Source organism: Malaya genurostris, chromosome 1 (assembly GCF_030247185.1).
Source record: "Malaya genurostris strain Urasoe2022 chromosome 1, Malgen_1.1, whole genome shotgun sequence".
Classification (NCBI taxonomy): domain Eukaryota; kingdom Metazoa; phylum Arthropoda; class Insecta; order Diptera; family Culicidae; genus Malaya; species Malaya genurostris.
This window is the reverse complement of record NC_080570.1, coordinates 103,755,944-103,774,369: the sequence shown is the minus strand read 5'-3', so window position 1 is coordinate 103,774,369 and position 18,426 is coordinate 103,755,944. Positions and strand designations below refer to the sequence as shown.

General features: G+C 38.8%; 1 protein-coding gene across 11 annotated transcripts in view; it reads right to left on the bottom strand.

Annotated features, from left to right (window-relative positions):
- LOC131425300 (putative uncharacterized protein DDB_G0286901) overlaps positions 1–18,426 on the bottom strand; it is a 77,922-nt gene that overhangs the window by 21,674 nt on the left and 37,822 nt on the right. For 7 of the 11 annotated variants that reach the window (XM_058587077.1, XM_058587078.1, XM_058587084.1 and 4 more), the window contains 4 exons: positions 6,775–7,064; positions 6,410–6,559; positions 5,626–6,280; positions 5,026–5,415 (listed from right to left, as the gene is read on the bottom strand). In XM_058587077.1, the coding sequence (XP_058443060.1) occupies positions 5,043–5,415; positions 5,626–6,280; positions 6,410–6,559; positions 6,775–7,064 (1,468 nt within the window). In that variant the 3' untranslated portion in view covers positions 5,026–5,042. Of the gene's footprint in view, positions 1–5,025; positions 5,416–5,625; positions 6,281–6,409; positions 6,560–6,774; positions 7,065–18,426 lie in introns of those variants that run through there. The other 4 variants (XM_058587087.1, XM_058587083.1, XM_058587080.1 and 1 more) reach the window with 4 other exon arrangements.

The window sequence follows — 18,426 nt, the reverse complement described above, 5'->3', positions numbered from 1 at the left end:
CGACATCCCGGTCCACACAAAAACTTATAGATACCCCCAAATCCACAAAACCGAAATTGAAAAACAAATTAACGAAATGCTGGCGGACGGTATCATTCAAAGTTCTATATCTCCTTAGACATCTCCAATTTGGATTGTCCCCAAAAAGGCTGACACAAGCGGAAAAAAATGGCGCGTGGTCATAGACTACCGCAAATTAAATGAAAAAACCGTGGATGATAAATTTCTCATCCCACTCTTTGAAGAAATCCTTGACAGACTTGGTCGTAGGCAACTATTTCACTATATTGGATCTGAAATCGGGATTCCACCAGATTCAGGTGCATCCAAAAGACAGGCAAAAAACCGCTTTTAGCACCGACAAAGGGCACTTTGAATTTGTTCGAATGCTTTTCGGACTCAAAAACGCGCCGGCAACATTTCAGCGCGTCATGAAAAATATCCTTGGAAACTTAATCGGACATTGCTGTTTAGTTTACTTGGATGATATAATTGTATTCGGAAACTCATTGCAACAGCACCTTGATAACTTACACAAAGTTCTCCAAAGAGAAAGGTCAAGCTAACTTAAAAATTCAAATCGACAAATGCAAATTCCTGCAAAAACAATGCGAATTTCTAGGCCATATTGTAACCCAAGACGATATACAACCTAATCCCAACAGAATTGAAAAAATTCTAAATTGGCCGATCCCGAAAATAACAACTCAAATTAAAGATTTTCTAGGACTATTAGGTTATTATAGGAAATTTATACGTGATTTCACAGAACTAACAAAACCTTTGACACAAATATTGAAAAAGGATACAATAATTGTTCATTCGATACAAAAATTGTTCATTCGATACAAAAATTGTTCACCGCTCCTCTTATCTTCCTATCTCTCAATCTCCGGCGAAGACTCAGCATCAACCACACGGGCCATCTGCGGGGGCTGGCTTCCCCCGAGATGTTTTCCGCGGCCACTCCTAAAACCACCAGCAACCCTAGCGGGCCATCTGCCGGGGGCCGACGCCCCCGGAGATTACTCCCGCGGCCCTGCACATCTGAAGGATGACAACCCAAGGACCGAACAAGGAACAGCGAGAGGCCGGCCGAACACGCCAACGGGAGACGAAACACATCGTCACACAAACACACTCACGATCAACACCCAAACCGGACACTTTCAACACCCTGCCAACACAGCCCCGGACATCGATAACTGCCGTCATCTCAGCCGTGGGCCGCCCGTCAGATGGACCCCCCTGGGGACGGCGTCCGTGGCCACACTATAATGGATACCGCGAACCAGCAACCAGGACCGTCCGCAGCAGACCCACACAGCGATTCAACTCAAGTCTAAGCTTCTTCTATCTTCACCCCTTCTACATCTCTCTCTCTCTCTCTCTCTCTCTCTCTCTCTGACTCTGTCTCTGTCTCACAAGAAACTAACAGTTAAATGTAGACCCCCCCTCCCCCCCTTTTTTTTCTCGATCCATCCCACTGATATCAAAAGAAATGTAACTATCTACAAATGCAATGTAATTTGAACGACACAAATGTGAAAATCTCCCCTCCTCTTCTCCAAACAACACCAAATCCCTCTCCCCCAAATCCCCCCTCAAACGATACAAACTCAGCGAACGACCGCGACTTGGTTAAAGCCGGGTATAAATAAACGACAATCAAAAAAATCTTTAACGTTAACAGAGGTACTACTTCTCCAGATACTTTTGATACATGCACGAATATACACACCGTCAGGAGAAACAGTAAACGGGGACCGGTATTGAATGGAGAATACGCATTCAGTAAACCAGTTATCAAAAGTGTGTGAAACAGTTACAAAAACCTTGAATACAAGTTCATGTGATGTTAGGTATGCTAGACAGAAAATTACGATAAATGGCGGCTTGATTAAAACGGCATATTCGCCAAGGAATCAAAAAAGTATATGAAGCGCAATAGGACTAATAGACTCTAACGGCAGTGATCGAAAGTATATGGCTAGGTGGACATGTTTTGGATGTCCACTAAAAATTTGCCGTCCCTGTTGCACTGTATATTAAGAAACAACAAATAAACGTCAACGGAAGTAATGTACCAACTTACAATTTAACAGGAAAAGCCAAACATAGTTTATACTCAAGAAATACTGCTTACAATCCGAAAATTATGCAATACACAATAAAATTATGCAATGAAAAAAGTTCTGGATGGCCTTCTCTTGGTACTATAAATGGAAATCGGACTGAAGTGAATACGATTCGTTGGAATCGAGAAAGGTCGTATACAGCAAAAAACCGAGACATTAATAACACTAATAACAACTACAATCATTATAGTAGTTAATGAAATCACAGTAATTGCAAGAAGGATTTCGACATTCGTGACACCCGTTATCCTTTTCCTTACAATGATGATCACACCGACGGTTAGGCAGAATACTATACCATCGAGTCGGTTCACATCGTATGATCTACCGAAGTTATCCGCACATGGAGTACGTTGAGGTAAAACCCGAAAATTGTTCGGTTTTTATATATTGATTATATGTTGAGTAGAACAGAATGTTGTGGAGAATATATACATTGTTTACACTTCGATGTAAACCAAAACTGTGCAGCCTTTATACATCGATTAAACACTGATGACAGCCAAGTGATAGTTTATTAATCGGTGGACTTAAGGGTGCTATCGACAGATGTCGGTAAGATCTTAGAAGTAGTAATATTCTCAAATTCATGTAGTGCAACACTCGAGTCACTGATTGAAAGTGCGTGTGGTAAATTAAATAGAACACTACACGAGGTAGATAGAGTTATACAGGACTTTGGAAACGTACTAAGCAATTCGTCTAGAAGAAGAAGAAGACGCAGAAACGTAATAGGAATCATGGGTTCGGGAGACAAAGAAAGGCTAGACGATGATTCAGATAGAGTACGCGGGAATGAAGAAAGGTTGAAAGGATTATCACATCAACAAACAGCGGTCATCGACTATATTTATGACTTAGTGGAAAAAGGTTGGAGAGTATTGGAAGTTATAACGGAGCTGACTGGAACGAACAATGTTTTAAAACGAATGGTAGGATATAAAAAAGATACCTCACATAGCAGCGCCGCTTTTACGTATTAATGGGCACGGAGGCAAGATTTATTTATGTGTAACTAACTGAATGACCTTTTTTGCCCGTGGGCCTAGAGGCACGTGCAGCAGCCCTAATTTACTCCATAGAAATCTATATCTTAGCTAGTACAGACAGTACACCAGTAAAGTTATTGCAATGCTCACGGCTGGCTATTTTAACATATTGCATCAGCCACAAAAAACTGTATCACCGATCGAATTAATTGATTATGTACATAAGCGACGCGATCGCAGTGAGTTCACGTATACCCATAGCTGGTAGTTATAGGTTATGTTATGGTAGCTTTTTGTTAGGTACATATATTTGAGTATAAAAGGGTCGGTTTTTGATTTTATCGGGGCTTCTTGGTTCAACTGTTGGACCCAGAACACTGGATCTCGTCGTTGGTTTTTCCACTTTGCATCCGTTGGTCGATCTACTTCCTTGTTTGTAACGCAGGCGGGGAATCAGATTAACCAGACGACCAGAATTAGTATCGGCTTGTAACGCAGGACGGTACTAACTGGACGAAGGACTCAACCCCAAAGTCTATAAGCGTGTAGCATTTGTTGCGCAGGTGCTGCAAACTATAGACGCCATCTAGGCTTGTGCCGCAGGACATCTCTAACTAGAACCTTGCTCGACCGTCGGTTAACCGGTAGAAGTGATTACCGTAGAAGTTAGGGCAGAAGTTAGGTCAGGCACAAAATTATGTGCTGTAGGATAGTTAGGGCATTAAAGTGTAAAAATTATTAGAAGAATAAAAAGGAAAGAAAGAATTTAAAGTGCGGTCTATAGGTGCATTGAAAGAAATACCCCTATCGCCACTCGGGACAGCGCACACGTACCCACCTGCCCCTCCGTAATAGCGGTCCTGTCACATACTGCTGATTTTCCCAGCACACAAAATGGATACATAAGTCTAAAGTCATGCAGGCAATCAAAGATCTGGGTTTAAAAAAGCAGAACCAATCTCCGGTAACACAAACTTGGACGATAGGCCAGTTATGCTACTGGTAATAACCGTTCACCCAAACGTAACTATCAATGCCTGTTGCGCTACCAGCAGGGCCTTTGCTGAAATTACAGGAATTTATCGGATTGCATTCCATAATTGCTCCAACATAATTCATTCCATGTTGAACCCCATTTGAATTCAGTGGTTAATTTTTGAAGTCGTTTGAAAGAACCTAACTCTTAAGTAATATACTCGAATAACATCTGGTACAACGATACAGTCAGATCAATCTTACAATAATACAGTCAGTTCCAACTGAAGCCCCGGGTTGGTGGTTCAATGCATAGGGCACTGGTCTTACAAACCAGTTGTCGTATGTTCGAGCCCCAACCTGGAAGGATTCGTAGTATCAGTAGAGTCGTAGCACTAGCCATGCAATGGTTCTGTACACTCTGAATCGGCTGCGAAGTCTATTGAAATAGAAGGTCAAATTCCACTACAGGAATGTAATACCAAGGCTTTGCTTTGCTTCCAACTGAAAATTTGTTTTTTTCACTAAATCGAAAAATTTTATAAGTGTATTTTTAGTAGTAAGAAATAATCCATATCCACAAATCAATATGCAAAACTTTTCTTCAATTAATAGATAAAACCTTTACAGAACAAATAAAAATCACAATATTAAAAATTGTCAGTATCTTATATATACAGAAAAAAGTATCCTGCATTGACTGTTAGTAAAAAAGATTTTTAACTCTTTGCGTTCTGCTACTGAAAACTGAATCATTCGCGTTCGACTGCATCGATTCAAGTCAATAAATTATTATACCGTATCCCATCTTTCCGAGACATCAGTCAATGTCAAAATTCAATACGTCCTAATGTCCAGATACAAATTGATACAAATATACAAGCCCTGCGTACTAAATGCAACTCATCAAAACCCTTCAATACCTTACAAATCGTATCCATTACAGATCTGTCACCGGTCCAGAAATGCTGATTCCACCGCCGGACAAATGTAAGTACGATGTGGCGAGACTCTGTACCTGTGCCGCCTTCTGTAGTTTCGGTGACGTGGCAGCTGGTGGTGGATGCTTGGGGTTTACAGCGATCGGTGACGAATTGTTGGTACCCCGGACATAGTACGTATTGACGTGCTGCTGGTTACTGCTACTCAAACTGCCGATGTTATCACTACTGTTATTGTTAGTCACCTGGGTTCCCGCTGGACTTGTCGAGTGTGGTCGACTGTGGACGATGGTTCCGAGATGTTGGTGAACGGTGGCCATCGTTGGTTCTGACGGGACCTGTTCTTTGAGAGTGCTTACAATATTTTCCAAACTGTTCATTTGCATGGATAATAATGGAGAAATTTCGAAATGGAGAAGTGCGTACAAGAAAAATGAATAGATATGTCGTGGTTAGAGCTACGGTAGGTTCTATATACAAGCACACACAATCACGCAGGTCAACAATGCCAGTAATATACTTGTAATATGCCAATGAAACAATCATGACTGGCATTGCCGACACCGCAAAAGTTAGGCTTACGCTGTAATCCGGTTTTCCGACTCCTGCTTAGAGGCCAACGCGTCTTGTAGCTCGCGCCTCAACTTTAATGCATCCTTCTCCAACAACAACACCTGATCATTTGAGGAATCATCATGCATTTCCTCACTAAAACCGCCACCATTTAACGTCGAGCCAAAATTATTCTCACCAAATTTTCGCATATTGCTTCCGTTGCTGTATCGTATGTCATTGCTTGCGTCGCTAAAATTATTGCTGTAGAAATCATCAGCATTGCTTATTCGTCCGTAGTTTAAATGCAAACTGTTGCGCCGCAGCTTACCAGCAGCTGATCCTGCCGCTGCATTACTCGTCAAACCTTGCCCGAAAGCGTCCCGTTCCCGAAAGACAATGTTCTGTTGTTGCTGCTGATGATTTAACTGTGCTTTTAGGTTTATTACTTCGTTTTCTAACTTTAGCATTCGATCTACTATTTGATTCATTTCCGATCGCACTGAATGGATAGATTTCTTCATTTCTTCCGATTCCTTCAGCAGCCGGAAGTTAGCTTCATTCAATGCCCAGGAGCGTTCCTCGATCATCGTTTTCATACGTTCCATCAACGCTTCTTCTCGAACGCGAGATACTTCCCGAATTTCACGAATTACATCCGTTACGATTCCTGGAGTGTAATTGCCTGAAAACAATTCATTATTATCTTCGTGGGTAATCTCAAGTGATAAACTCGACGTACACAATTCTAAATTTTCCCAAAGTTACTAAGCCTCTCCTACCAATAACACTAAACAGGAAAAAACGACTGTACCTTGCGAGTGATATGTCGGTGCAGGACTCTGCAGCCCAAAGCTATTGTAACGCATTCCTACTGGTTGACTATTGGTGCTCAGGCCACTTATGCTGTCTCTACGGTGACTGAGTCCCCAGTGTGGCGTATGTTTCAAAGCTTCCATTTCCACTATTTGGTGTATTGTGATAAAAAGCACAAAGAAAAGAGCCGATTGATAAGAAAGCCAATATTGTAGAGTGCAGTTCATGAAAATTGATGAATAAGAAAACCTACACTACCTCATCGAAATTTACAAGCAAAATCTTAATTATCTACTGTTTAGAAACACTACTTAAAAAAGATATGTTCAAAATACTAAAATAAAACATACAACATCTTCGTACCTTTCGTTTCATGCAAATTCCGACAGATCTTCTTGTTGGTATCATGCAATTTGCCGATCTCTTTCAACAACACCAGTACCAAATTGTTCTGGTTATTACTAGAATTCCCAGTCGATGGCCCCGTAAAACCCCCGTTATTTGGGCTGCCATCGCTGCCACTATTGTTTGTTGCATTGGCGTTCAGCAGGTTGAGGTCCGCCAGCAAAGCATCCGCCACTTCCTGTTTTGATTTGGCACAGCTGTTCTTCGATTCGTTATCCGACGAATCGTTGATATACGAGTCCGTCATTCTGAAAAAACAAAAACATTTAATTGTGTTGAGGTACCAGTGCTCCGTTGAAAAAAATAATAACATGCTTGTTGACGTAGATCAACGTATAAATTTTCTATGTGGGTTTTTTTGGATTTTAGCATTCATTGACTAGTTTGCAAAAAACATGTATATCAGCGCACCTACAAGGTGTCTATGAAATTCAAGAATTTATACAGTGGTATTTCAGCTCTCAACGAAGCTAAGCGCAACTTAGAATACAACCAAATTGAACAGGGCTTCCGCACATGTTCAACTTTGTACGGTCATCTGTTTTTTTTCACAGTCAGTATCCCGTCAGAAAACTTATATGCTATATATGAAGTTACCGATCAAATTTACTTTCTTTCCCCAGTTGGCCTGTGAGATAACAAAGTTTGTGTACCAAAAGCAAAAAATAGAGACACAATAAAAATACCACTAGACGAGACTCAGAACTGAACTATGTAGCGGTCGTACAAAGTTGGACATAAATGCTCTGTTCTTTGAGTTGTGTTTCATATTCCGAATAGTTAATTTGGCAAAACGACTTCTCCGAATAAAACAGTTCGAGTCTCGTCTCTGTTATAAATTTTGAAAAAAATTTCTTTTTTTTTTATTTTATTCATCAATCTTTTCCCAGTATGTTGTCTTGATTGATTGAAGTTCTCAGAAGTTTTGATGGATATATTTCTACGTCTGAATTTGAATATTTAAAGCCACGTATTTTCAATTATATATGATTGAAATTTTGATTAATAGCGAGCAGTGTCATATTTTGTCTGCAAAAATCTAAGATACTATGCTGGCTTACTGGATTTCCCTAACGGAGACGATGGTTTTGAAGGAATAAACGATGTATCAATTGGAAAGCATAGCTCTGATTGGTCAATCGATGAAAACGCGAAGCTGTAGGAAGCACGCGAATCTATAAATATAAGTGAAATTATAGTTAACGTCTTAGTCTTACGTGAAACATGTCAGATTAAGGTTGCTGCTCGTGCAATTGCGCATTCAAAAGTATGATGATTTATTGAACTGTTTGATTGAAAATATCGAACATTAGAAATTTTAGTTGCCTTGTTCCACATCAATAGCTCGAACAACCCCATGGGGCTGATCCTTGTAGTTTTTGAACACGTAATACATAAATATGAGGTAAATGTATCAAACATAACGTTCATTCGTTATCAAAGCTTTAAAGTTATCACTCTACATATCAACTCTAATCAAATTATGTCTTACTTTAAAATGGAGCACCCTGATTTGCGGTTCAATGCATAGGGTGCAGATCTTACAAACCAGTTGTAGTATGTTCGATCCCTGACCTAAAGGGATTCTTAGTGTCAGTAGGATCATAACACTAGCCGTGCGATGATTTTGTACGCTATGAATTGGCAGCAAATTTCGTTGAAGAGTTTGCTTTACAATGGAGCGCCTTTTGAAAATCGAATAAAAATCGCGTAATAAGTTTCGCGAATAGCTCGAGTTTTTCCATGATATCGAAAATATACTCAGCAATTTATGATAAAATTTTCAACAATAAGGCTATCAATAATCTACAAATATTTTTCCTTTTGGAATCTGCGAACATCATTGAAGAAATCTCATCACGCATTCTTACCTGTCTCGTATACGGACGACAGTTTTGATGTAGTCAGATACATATCAGACCTGTTCAAGTGGACGGGTATGATCGAAAAATTATAGTCGAGATTCAATCACTTCTTCAAGCGCTTTAAACAGAAAAGGACAAGCGGCTTTATACTATCGCTTAATCGCTAGCAGAGGTAGCAGCATTGCTATCTACCATGGCCTCTGGTACCTTATGAAATTTGAGTAATGAATCGGTTTTGTAAGCTTAAAAAAAGTCTCATATCTATTCAACAGCGATTGTGGCATACTAATCGATCTGCTTTTAATGTCGTGTACTCCGAACTAGTGACAATTATTCACAACTACTAATTCAGCTGCAGAAGTTGGGCAGGAAAATTCCCTCAAATATGTTTAAAATGAAAGAAATTAGACAATTAGGTTCTTCCGAGAACATGGAATTGATCCCAAAAAACTATTTACTATGATTTTTTATTGAATGGAGTAGGATTTCACTTTCGTTGGTTCCACCTTTTTACTGCAAACGTGAAATGACACAATATTAAAAGGGATCTTAGGGTCAGTTTTGATTTAGTTTGCCCCGTTCGCAGATATATGACCAGACAGTTCTATTGCCTTGCGTTCGCCAGATACCGACGAGAGAACCATTTGGCAGAATTTCTTTATGTTTCATTTGTAGAGAACCAGAGGGAATTATTTTCAACAATATCTAGCCACAGAAGCTTGCACTAATACTTACTCAACATGATAGAAAATTAAACACTTGGTTTTTCTTAGAACCCAAAATCGAGCGACTGGAGCAGATTTGTTCTAATTTTGATTCATTGAAAGTCGCACCATGGGCAGTTCTGCGATCAGGCATTTTCTATACACTTTTTTTTGTCGCATCGTGTTTACTTATATATTTAATTATATAATATTATAGAATATGTTTGACGTGAATAAACCATACTTCAATATAGAAGTACCGCCAAATTCTAGAAGTGAAGAAGTGAAAGCTTGAATCACACAATAAATCTTCCAATGAGAACGATTATCGATAATTTGAAGTGCTATAGAAGCGTATCAGTTTTATTCGCTTTCATGTCACCTAGCTTTGTCGCTAACAATAACTTATACGTAGTGAGAGAAAGGTTAAAAGTCGTTTCCCGATACTTTTAAATATGTGCTCGAGTTTCAACCACAAATAAATAAAAATTCACTGCAGAATAAACATTCCTGTGTATTTTGACAGCTTTATTCGAAAGCAGCATCGATTGTAGTACAGTGCTATCTACTTGTCGAACTGTCGTTGGTAGGCGATATGGGTAGGTATGAGCAAACCAAATGAATATAAGCTATCGGGATCGCATACACCACGGCAGAATACAATTGTTGTTGGCTTTAGACAGTACTAAATTCGACCCTCGACAGGAGAACTTGAAGGTTTGCTTAAGGAAAACCGGCATCTTGATCTTAAACGAGTGCATTTGCTTCAATTTAACATGACAAATAATGTTGCTCACATCCAGTTCTATAGAGAGGTGACAGCAATTCAATTCTCTACAGATAATACTGTGCACTTTGTGGAGCTTGAAAACATCAAGTTTCACATAACAGTTTACATGGAGAATAATACGGTAGAAGTGCGTCTTTCCTCAGGCGTTATTGACCAATTTGGGCGAAAAAGTATGTTCCAGTGCGGAGAGATTCTCTATATTGCAAAGAAAGTATGGAAGAACTCATTCCCAGGAATTCTGAATGGCGTACGTTTGCTACGCATGCGTTCAAAGAAGGCTGTACCTTCGTATTTGATTTTCAGTTAGGACACAAGGATTCCGAGTAAATCATTTGTTACCTACGATAATCAGATGATTACATGTCAACATTGCCGTTATGTACACCGATCCCAAATAATCCCAGTACTTCTGTGTACTCCACAACAACGCATTTATTACCTGGATAAATAAACTAAATAACGATTTTCTTGCTAAAAACAATGACTCCGAACCAATGAACGGGAGCGATCCACTGATCCACTGCTCCCCCTTCTTTACCTCTCCTCAAAGGAAAAAGATAACAATGAGATTATGCAATAAAATAATAATTTTTATTAATGCTCAACGGACAAGTTAACATTTGCTACTTAGCCATTGTAGAATAGCTGGCGCACCTTCTTGCGAACGTTCCTCATTAAATTCCGTACAGACTTCTTGGCGACAAGTTTTGACACTTTTTTCCAATCTTTTTCGAACTGTTGAATGGTTTCGGCTGCCGAGATATGTTTCCTAAGATGTGCCTTCGTTAATGCCCAAAATTCCTCAATTGGTCGAAGTTGTGGTGGGCAATTTGGTGGATTCATGTCTTTTGGGACGAAAGTGACATTTTTAGTAGTATACCATTCTACCGTTGATTTCGAGTAGTGGCAAGAAGTAAGATCTGGCAAAAAAACAAAAGGATCCTTGTGGCTTCGAATCATGGGTAGAAGTTATTTTTGTAAACATTCCTTGATTTATATTTCGCTGTTCATTGAAGCAGTGGCGATTAAGGGTTTCGAAATTTTACCGCAGCTACAAATTGCTTGCCAGACCATAGCTTTCTTACCAAACTTTTCGACTTCAATCGAAGTCTCGGACTGGTTTAACACTTGCCCTTCTCGCACCGTATAATATTGTGGTCCCGGCAAGGATTTTTAATCGAGTTTCACGTAGGTTTCGTCGAACATGATTATGCAGTTCAAATTTCCAGCAAGAATCGTAGTGTACAGCTTTCGAACCCTCGACCTGATCGATGCTTCTTGTTTCGGACTACGTTTTAGTTGACTTCGAAGTGCCCACTTTTTTGGCCACATCCCGAACTGAAACCTCCTTCTTTTGCCTTCAGTATACGTTTATCCAACTGAGGGTTAGCAGGACCTTTTTTTCGACCCGTTTTCGGTTTATCCTCAAAGGTGTTATCCTCTCCGAACTTCCTGATTGCATTTCGCACGGCTTTTTCAATTACTCCTTTCATTTTTGCGATCTTTCTCAGTGACAGTCCGCGTTCTGTGCACCATTTGTACACAATTTTTCGACGTTGTTCTGCTGGAAGTCGACGCATTTCGAAACAAACTAATGAAAACGAATAAACTAATGCACAAGTGATTAGAGAAGGGTGTAAACAACAGGACGCAGCCATAAAAATTTATAGATTCTGAACCATTGCGAAATAGCAGCGGTTTTTGGTTGCGTCCATACTTTCTGGGACAGTCTTTAGTATAAATTTCAGTCATGTATTCGCGCAACCTTATATGTTTCGGGCTCTTAGTAGTATTCGAGCGCACCACAAAACTCATGAACTTCCCGAGTGAACATTTCAACAATATCCGATATAAAAAACCCAGAAAATCTTGATTCACAGTTCTTGTTCGTGGAAACAGATTTGAAATTTCAAATTCTATCGTGGAACGAATAAAAACTTCCCTAAGTTTTTTCTAAATGAAATTGCCTGCTACAATATAAACGAGTGAATGGGATTTAGACAAAATAGTTGATTTATTGTAGTGACATATTGAAATCATCCGAAAGCTCTATTTAACAGATAATGTATGTGCATTAATTATTTTACATATAATTTATAAAAACATAAAATAAAAATATTTAAAATCTCCAAGAAAAGGTCAAGACTTTAAGCTCGTCTAGATTATTTACTATTTTCACTCTATATTTTAGCGCGAAAAATGGTTAATTAATTTATTTATTTATTTACTTCAGAGCTATCGGAGTTGAATAATATTTTCCTAATATTTATTTAACATTCTGATCAATGTTATTAAAAGAGTAGTATTAACGGATCTTCGCGATAGTTGATTTTTATCATTCAATTTATAATGTTTATGAACAAGCTATAACATGGAAGAGAGAAAAACGGACAAAATTAGGAATCTAGATGGAAATAGATGAAAGATCATATTGTCATAAAATGAGGAGAAAATATTTTCGAACAAAACCCTTTGTTGAATGAAGAGATAATATAGTAAACAGATGTGAAACGCAGAAAAAAACTGATAACTGAAGGAAAAAAGAAACTCCTGCAATTGTCGACTTTTACGACATGGAAGCAGGGCTGACATTATGCATCTCGAATTGAGTTGCTCGAAACGATTATTTTTGAAGTCGATTCGACTGAACTGTGGCATTACGTATCACTTTCGACAACTTGATCGAGATCCTTATAGGGTGGTACTAGATTTCGACTGGTGCGGTTCGAACTGTCAAATAAAAATAAACAAACCCAGCCGTTGCAATCACGAAAAAAATAAAACTGGATTTTTTAGATTACATTTATTCAGTTCAAGTACTGAAAAGAAGAAAAATGTTTGTAAAACGAAAACTTTTTTTTTAAATAATTTGACCACATTGTTGTAATTGAAATCAATTGAAACGCCGATGCTTGTACAACTTTTGAAATTATTGTTGCATAGTTGCATTGTCAAATACAATTTCCGTCGTCCATATGTGTAGTCCATATGTGTAGGCTTTTAGGTTCGGCAGCGTTCATTGTAGTATGCCAGGAGCAAACCATTTATTGTAGTATTTTTATCTTCTATTGAAGAGTCAAATTTACATGCTTATCATGAGATTACGAGACGGTGATGCTTTTGACATATTCCATATACATTGAAGGTGTTCGGGAAAAAAATTCAGTTTACGCGAGCTTAAACGAATACTAACAAATAAAAAAACGTTATTCACATATTGTCATCAAGCGTATTATTGAAAACGGCCTAATATATTTGAAAATTTCGAATCAAATTGTATATTATTGGTACAAATACAAATTTTATTTGAATGATACTACCTTGCAAACTGGCAAATGTGATCAATTTCGATCAAAATTTATCAAATAATCCTTAAATTTAACCATAAAAACTAAGAATTTTCCAGATGTGTAAGTAACACTCAATCTCATTTCTTCGAAATTCATATTTTATTTTAAGATTATTGATTGATTGATTAATATGAATCGAACATAGTGCAGAAAATCACAACACATTATAAGTAGTTCAGATAAGACTGAATTAAGTCTAAATTAAATAAAAAAAATTACCCACTCTCCTTCGCTTTTTCCCACAAACCGTTTGTGTAACGTTTTTCGTCCTCCGGTTTCAGAAGTTTGATTACAAACCACAGTTACTGGACATAGTTTAGTTTCGAATTGCTCTTGTCATATTAATTAAATACCATGCATCTTTCAATTGATATGACTTTTAAACAACTATTTCGAAAATTCAAAGTCGATAGCAGTAAAGCTTTCGACCATTTCTTATCGAGTTTAGTCGTTTACGAGCTGGATTGTTTTGGTTTCATAATGCCAAAACTTCTCGATAATCTAATACTTCTTCGAGTGAATTCGAACGAAGCTCGATGATCGAGTTCAAATCGAGAACCATAATACGAAACATGGTTGATTCGAAAAAAAATTAATCGAATCGAGATACAGGGTCCGGCACTCGAAGTGTAACCAATTAAAAAGGCCATAAATTTAGTTTGGAAAATTACTTTTACTTAATTCAAAGTACAAAATGTGTAAAAATAATACAAAATTCAGAATCAATTCACTTTTGCTCGATATGACCACCTTTTGCCTTGACTTGATGACTTGAGAGAGCGAAGGAGTTGCTTCGTTTGGCCGAAAGCGGTCAATTTCCGAACATTGTATTTTCTGACGAGAAAATTTTTCCAATTGAGCAATTCGTAAACTCTCAAAACGATAGGGTTTACTTGATCGACCGTTCATACGAGAATTTGAGTCATCGATTGGCCACCAGGAGGCAGCACCAGCAACAGATAATGGTTTGGGCCGCTGTAACCGCAGATGGGCGCTCTCCAATCGTTTTCATCGAGCCTGGCGTCAAGGTAAATGCGACATATTATCGGGAAAGCATTCTGGAAGTTGCTTTGAAGCCGTGGGCAGACAAACATTTTGGTGGCAGACCATGGACGTTTCAGCAGGACTCGGCACCGTCTCACAAAGCTCGAGTGAACCGAGAATGGCTGAAAAACAACGTTCCGAACTTCATCACGTCCACACAATGGCTCTCGAATTCACCAGATGCGAATCCAATAGATTATTTTCTTTGGGCCATTTTGGAGAGCAAAGTCCAAAACTGTTCGGCTTTTTGTTCCAAATGTAATGAATTGTACGAACTGCAAAAAATTCGGCCACACAGCTACTTACTGTAGTAATAAACCAAAATGTATTAAGTGTGAAGGGCCTCATAAAGATAATGATTGCAACAAGGAAATTGAAAAATGTATTTATTGTGGGAATAGTCCTCATGATGATATTTCAGTATGCACTGCATTTAAAGTGCACAAAGACAAAATTAAGATTTCTTTAAAAGCACGGTCTAAGCGCACATATGCAGAAATGCTTAAAACGGTCATTGATGTCCCTCCTTTGGAAACCGAAAACGGGTTTTCAAATCTAGAGGAACCAGAGGACTCTGACTCTGACGAAAATAGTGAAGGTAATTCGTTTATCACTACCCAAGGGTCAGTTAAGAGAAAGAAGTCTTCCTCCAAATTACCAAAAAAGACACCTAAAATTTCATCTTCAAAAAAAGATCCCCGTGTTAAACAAAAAAAGTCAAAACCAAAGACTGTGCCTCCTGGTTTGTCAAATTCACAAACCAATCCAGGATCTAGTACAGAAAAAGATAATAATCCAGTGGGCTCCATTTCACAGCCACCAACAGGATTACTGAAGTTTTCGGAAATTGTTGAATGGATTTTCTCAGCATTCAATATATCTGAACCCTTAAAGACCCTCATAATGGCATTCCTTCCAATAGCTAGAACCTTTTTGAAGCAGTTATCAGCTCAATGGCCAATTGTCTCAGGTTTTGTATCTTTTGATGGATAATTTATCACCCGTCGCAAATGATACAATCACTGTCCTGCAGTGGAATTGTCGAAGCATCATGCCAAAACTTGATTCATTTAAAATATTATTGCATAGTCAAAAATGTGATGTATTTGCTTTATGCGAAACATGGCTTACTTCAAACATAGCTTTAAATTTTAATGATTTTAACATTATACGTCTCGATAGAGACTCTCCGTATGGTGGAGTGCTTTTGGGAATTAAGAAATGCTATTCCTTTTATAGATTAAACATCCCTTCAACTTCTAGTATAGAAGTTGTTGCTTGCCAAATAAACATTAAAGGCAAAGATATTTGCATAGCTTCGGTTTATATTCCTCCAAAAGCACAAGTTGGACAGCAACAGCTTAATGAAATGGTTGAAGCCCTTCCTGCACCACGATTGATTCTGGGGGATTTAAATTCGCACGGTATTATGTGGGGTTCCGTTTACAATGATAGCAGATCATCTTTAATACAAAACATTTGTGACAATTTTAGCATGACGGTATTAAATATGGGTAGCATGACACGGATCCCAAGACCTCCGGCACGCCCAAGTGCATTAGATCTATCTCTTTGCTCAACATCAATTCGACTAGATTGCACCTGGAAAATACTGCCTGATTTACACGGTAGCGATCATTTACCAATCATCATCTCAATTAGCAGTAGCAATTGCATTGCTACTTCCGCTAGTATTCCATATGATTTGACAAAAAATATCGACTGGATTAAATACCAAAGTAGTATCTCTAGTATTTTGAATTCAATGGAAGAGCTCCCTCCACTTGAAGAATATGACTTCCTCATTTGTTCGATTCTGGAGGCAGCAGAACAATCCCAAACTAAACGCTTTCCTGGGCCAACGACTAACAGAAGGCCTCCCAACCCCTGGTGGGACAAAGAGTGCTCAGAGGCTAAACTCGCAAAACAAAATGCTTGCAAGACGTTTCTAAAACGGGGAGGAGGAACTCCTCAGAATTTTGAAAAACTTATGGTTTTAGAAACCAAGTACAAGAGCATACTTCGAGCCAAAAAATGTAGCTATTGGAGACATTTTGTCGAAGGTTTGTCAAGAGATACCTCAATGAGCACTCTTTGGAACACGGCCAGACGAATGAGGAATCGTAACGTGGGCAATGAGAGTGATGAATACTCGAACCGATGGATATTTGACTTTGCTAGGAAAGTTTGCCCAGATTCTGTTCCTACGCAGAGCATTATACGGGAATCTCCTCCAAATAATGGTTTTATTAATAACCCATTTTCAATGATGGAATTTTCTATAGCACTCTTGTCTTGTAACAATAACGCTCCAGGGTTGGACAGAATTAAATTCAACTTGGTGAAGAATAAGCCCAACCTCGCAAAAAGACGTTTGTTGGAATTGTTCAACAAGTTTCTTGAGCAAAATATTGTTCCACCTGACTGGAGACAAGTGAAAGTTATCGCCATTCAAAAACCGGGGAAACCAGCTTCCAATCACAACTCATATAGACCCATTGCGATGTTGTCCTGCATCAGAAAATTGTTCGAAAAAATTATTCTACGACGTCTCGACACTTGGGTCGAGACGAACGGTTTGTTGTCAGATACTCAGTTTGGCTTCCGTAGAAATAAAGGGACGAATGATTGCCTTGCATTACTTTCGTCTGACATCCAAATTGCCTTCGCTCAAAAGCAACAAATGGCATCTGTATTTTTAGACATTAAAGGAGCATTTGATTCAGTTTCCATTGATGTTCTTTCAGACAAGCTTCACCAAAATGGACTCCCAGCGGTTATAAATAATTATTTGCACAACCTTTTGTCAGAGAAACACATGCATTTTTCACATGGCGATTTGGCAACACTCAGAAATAGTTACATGGGTCTCCCGCAAGGCTCATGCCTCAGTCCGCTCCTCTATAATTTTTACGTAAATGACATTGACAGCTGTCTAGTAACCCCATGTACACTAAGACAATTGGCAGATGATGGCGTGGTTTCAGTTACTGGACCCAAAGCTATTGATCTGCATAAACCATTGCAAGATACCTTAGATAACTTGTCCGATTGGGCTGTTCATCTTGGTATCGAATTCTCTGCGGAGAAAACAGAGTTAGTCGTCTTTTCAAGAAAGCATGATCCCGCGCAGCTTCAGCTCCATATGATGGGAAGAATGATCCAACAGGTTTTAACTTTTAAATACCTCGGGGTGTGGTTCGATTCCAAATGCACGTGGGGAGGACACATTAGGTTTCTGATAACAAAATGCCAACAAAGAGTAAATTTTCTTCGAACAATAACAGGATCTTGGTGGGGTGCTCATCCGGAAGATCTAATAAAATTGTATCAGACAACGATACTTTCAGTGATGGAATATGGATGCGTTTGCTTTCGTTCCGCTGCAAACTCTCATATTATCAAACTGGAGCGAATTCAGTATCGTTGTTTGCGAATTGCTTTAGGGTGCATGCATTCGACACATACAATGAGTCTTGAAGTTCTGGCGGGAGTTCTTCCATTAAAAGATCGATTTTGGGAGCTTTCATCACGCCTGCTAATAAGATGTGAGGTGCTGAATCCCATGGTAATTAATAATTTCGAACGACTAGTCGAGCTTCGATCTCAAACAAAATTCATGACAGTATATTTTAACCATATGTCACAGGAAATCAACCCTTCAAGATATATTCCTATCCGTGTCAGCCTCCTAAATGTCCCTGACTCAACTTTATTTTTCGATACATCCATGCAGCGCGAAGTGCGTGGAATCCCGGATCATCTACGTTCGACGGAAATCCCAAAAATATTTTCAAGTAAGTTCAGGCATATTGACTCTGAGAAAATGTTTTACACGGACGGATCGCGAATTGAAG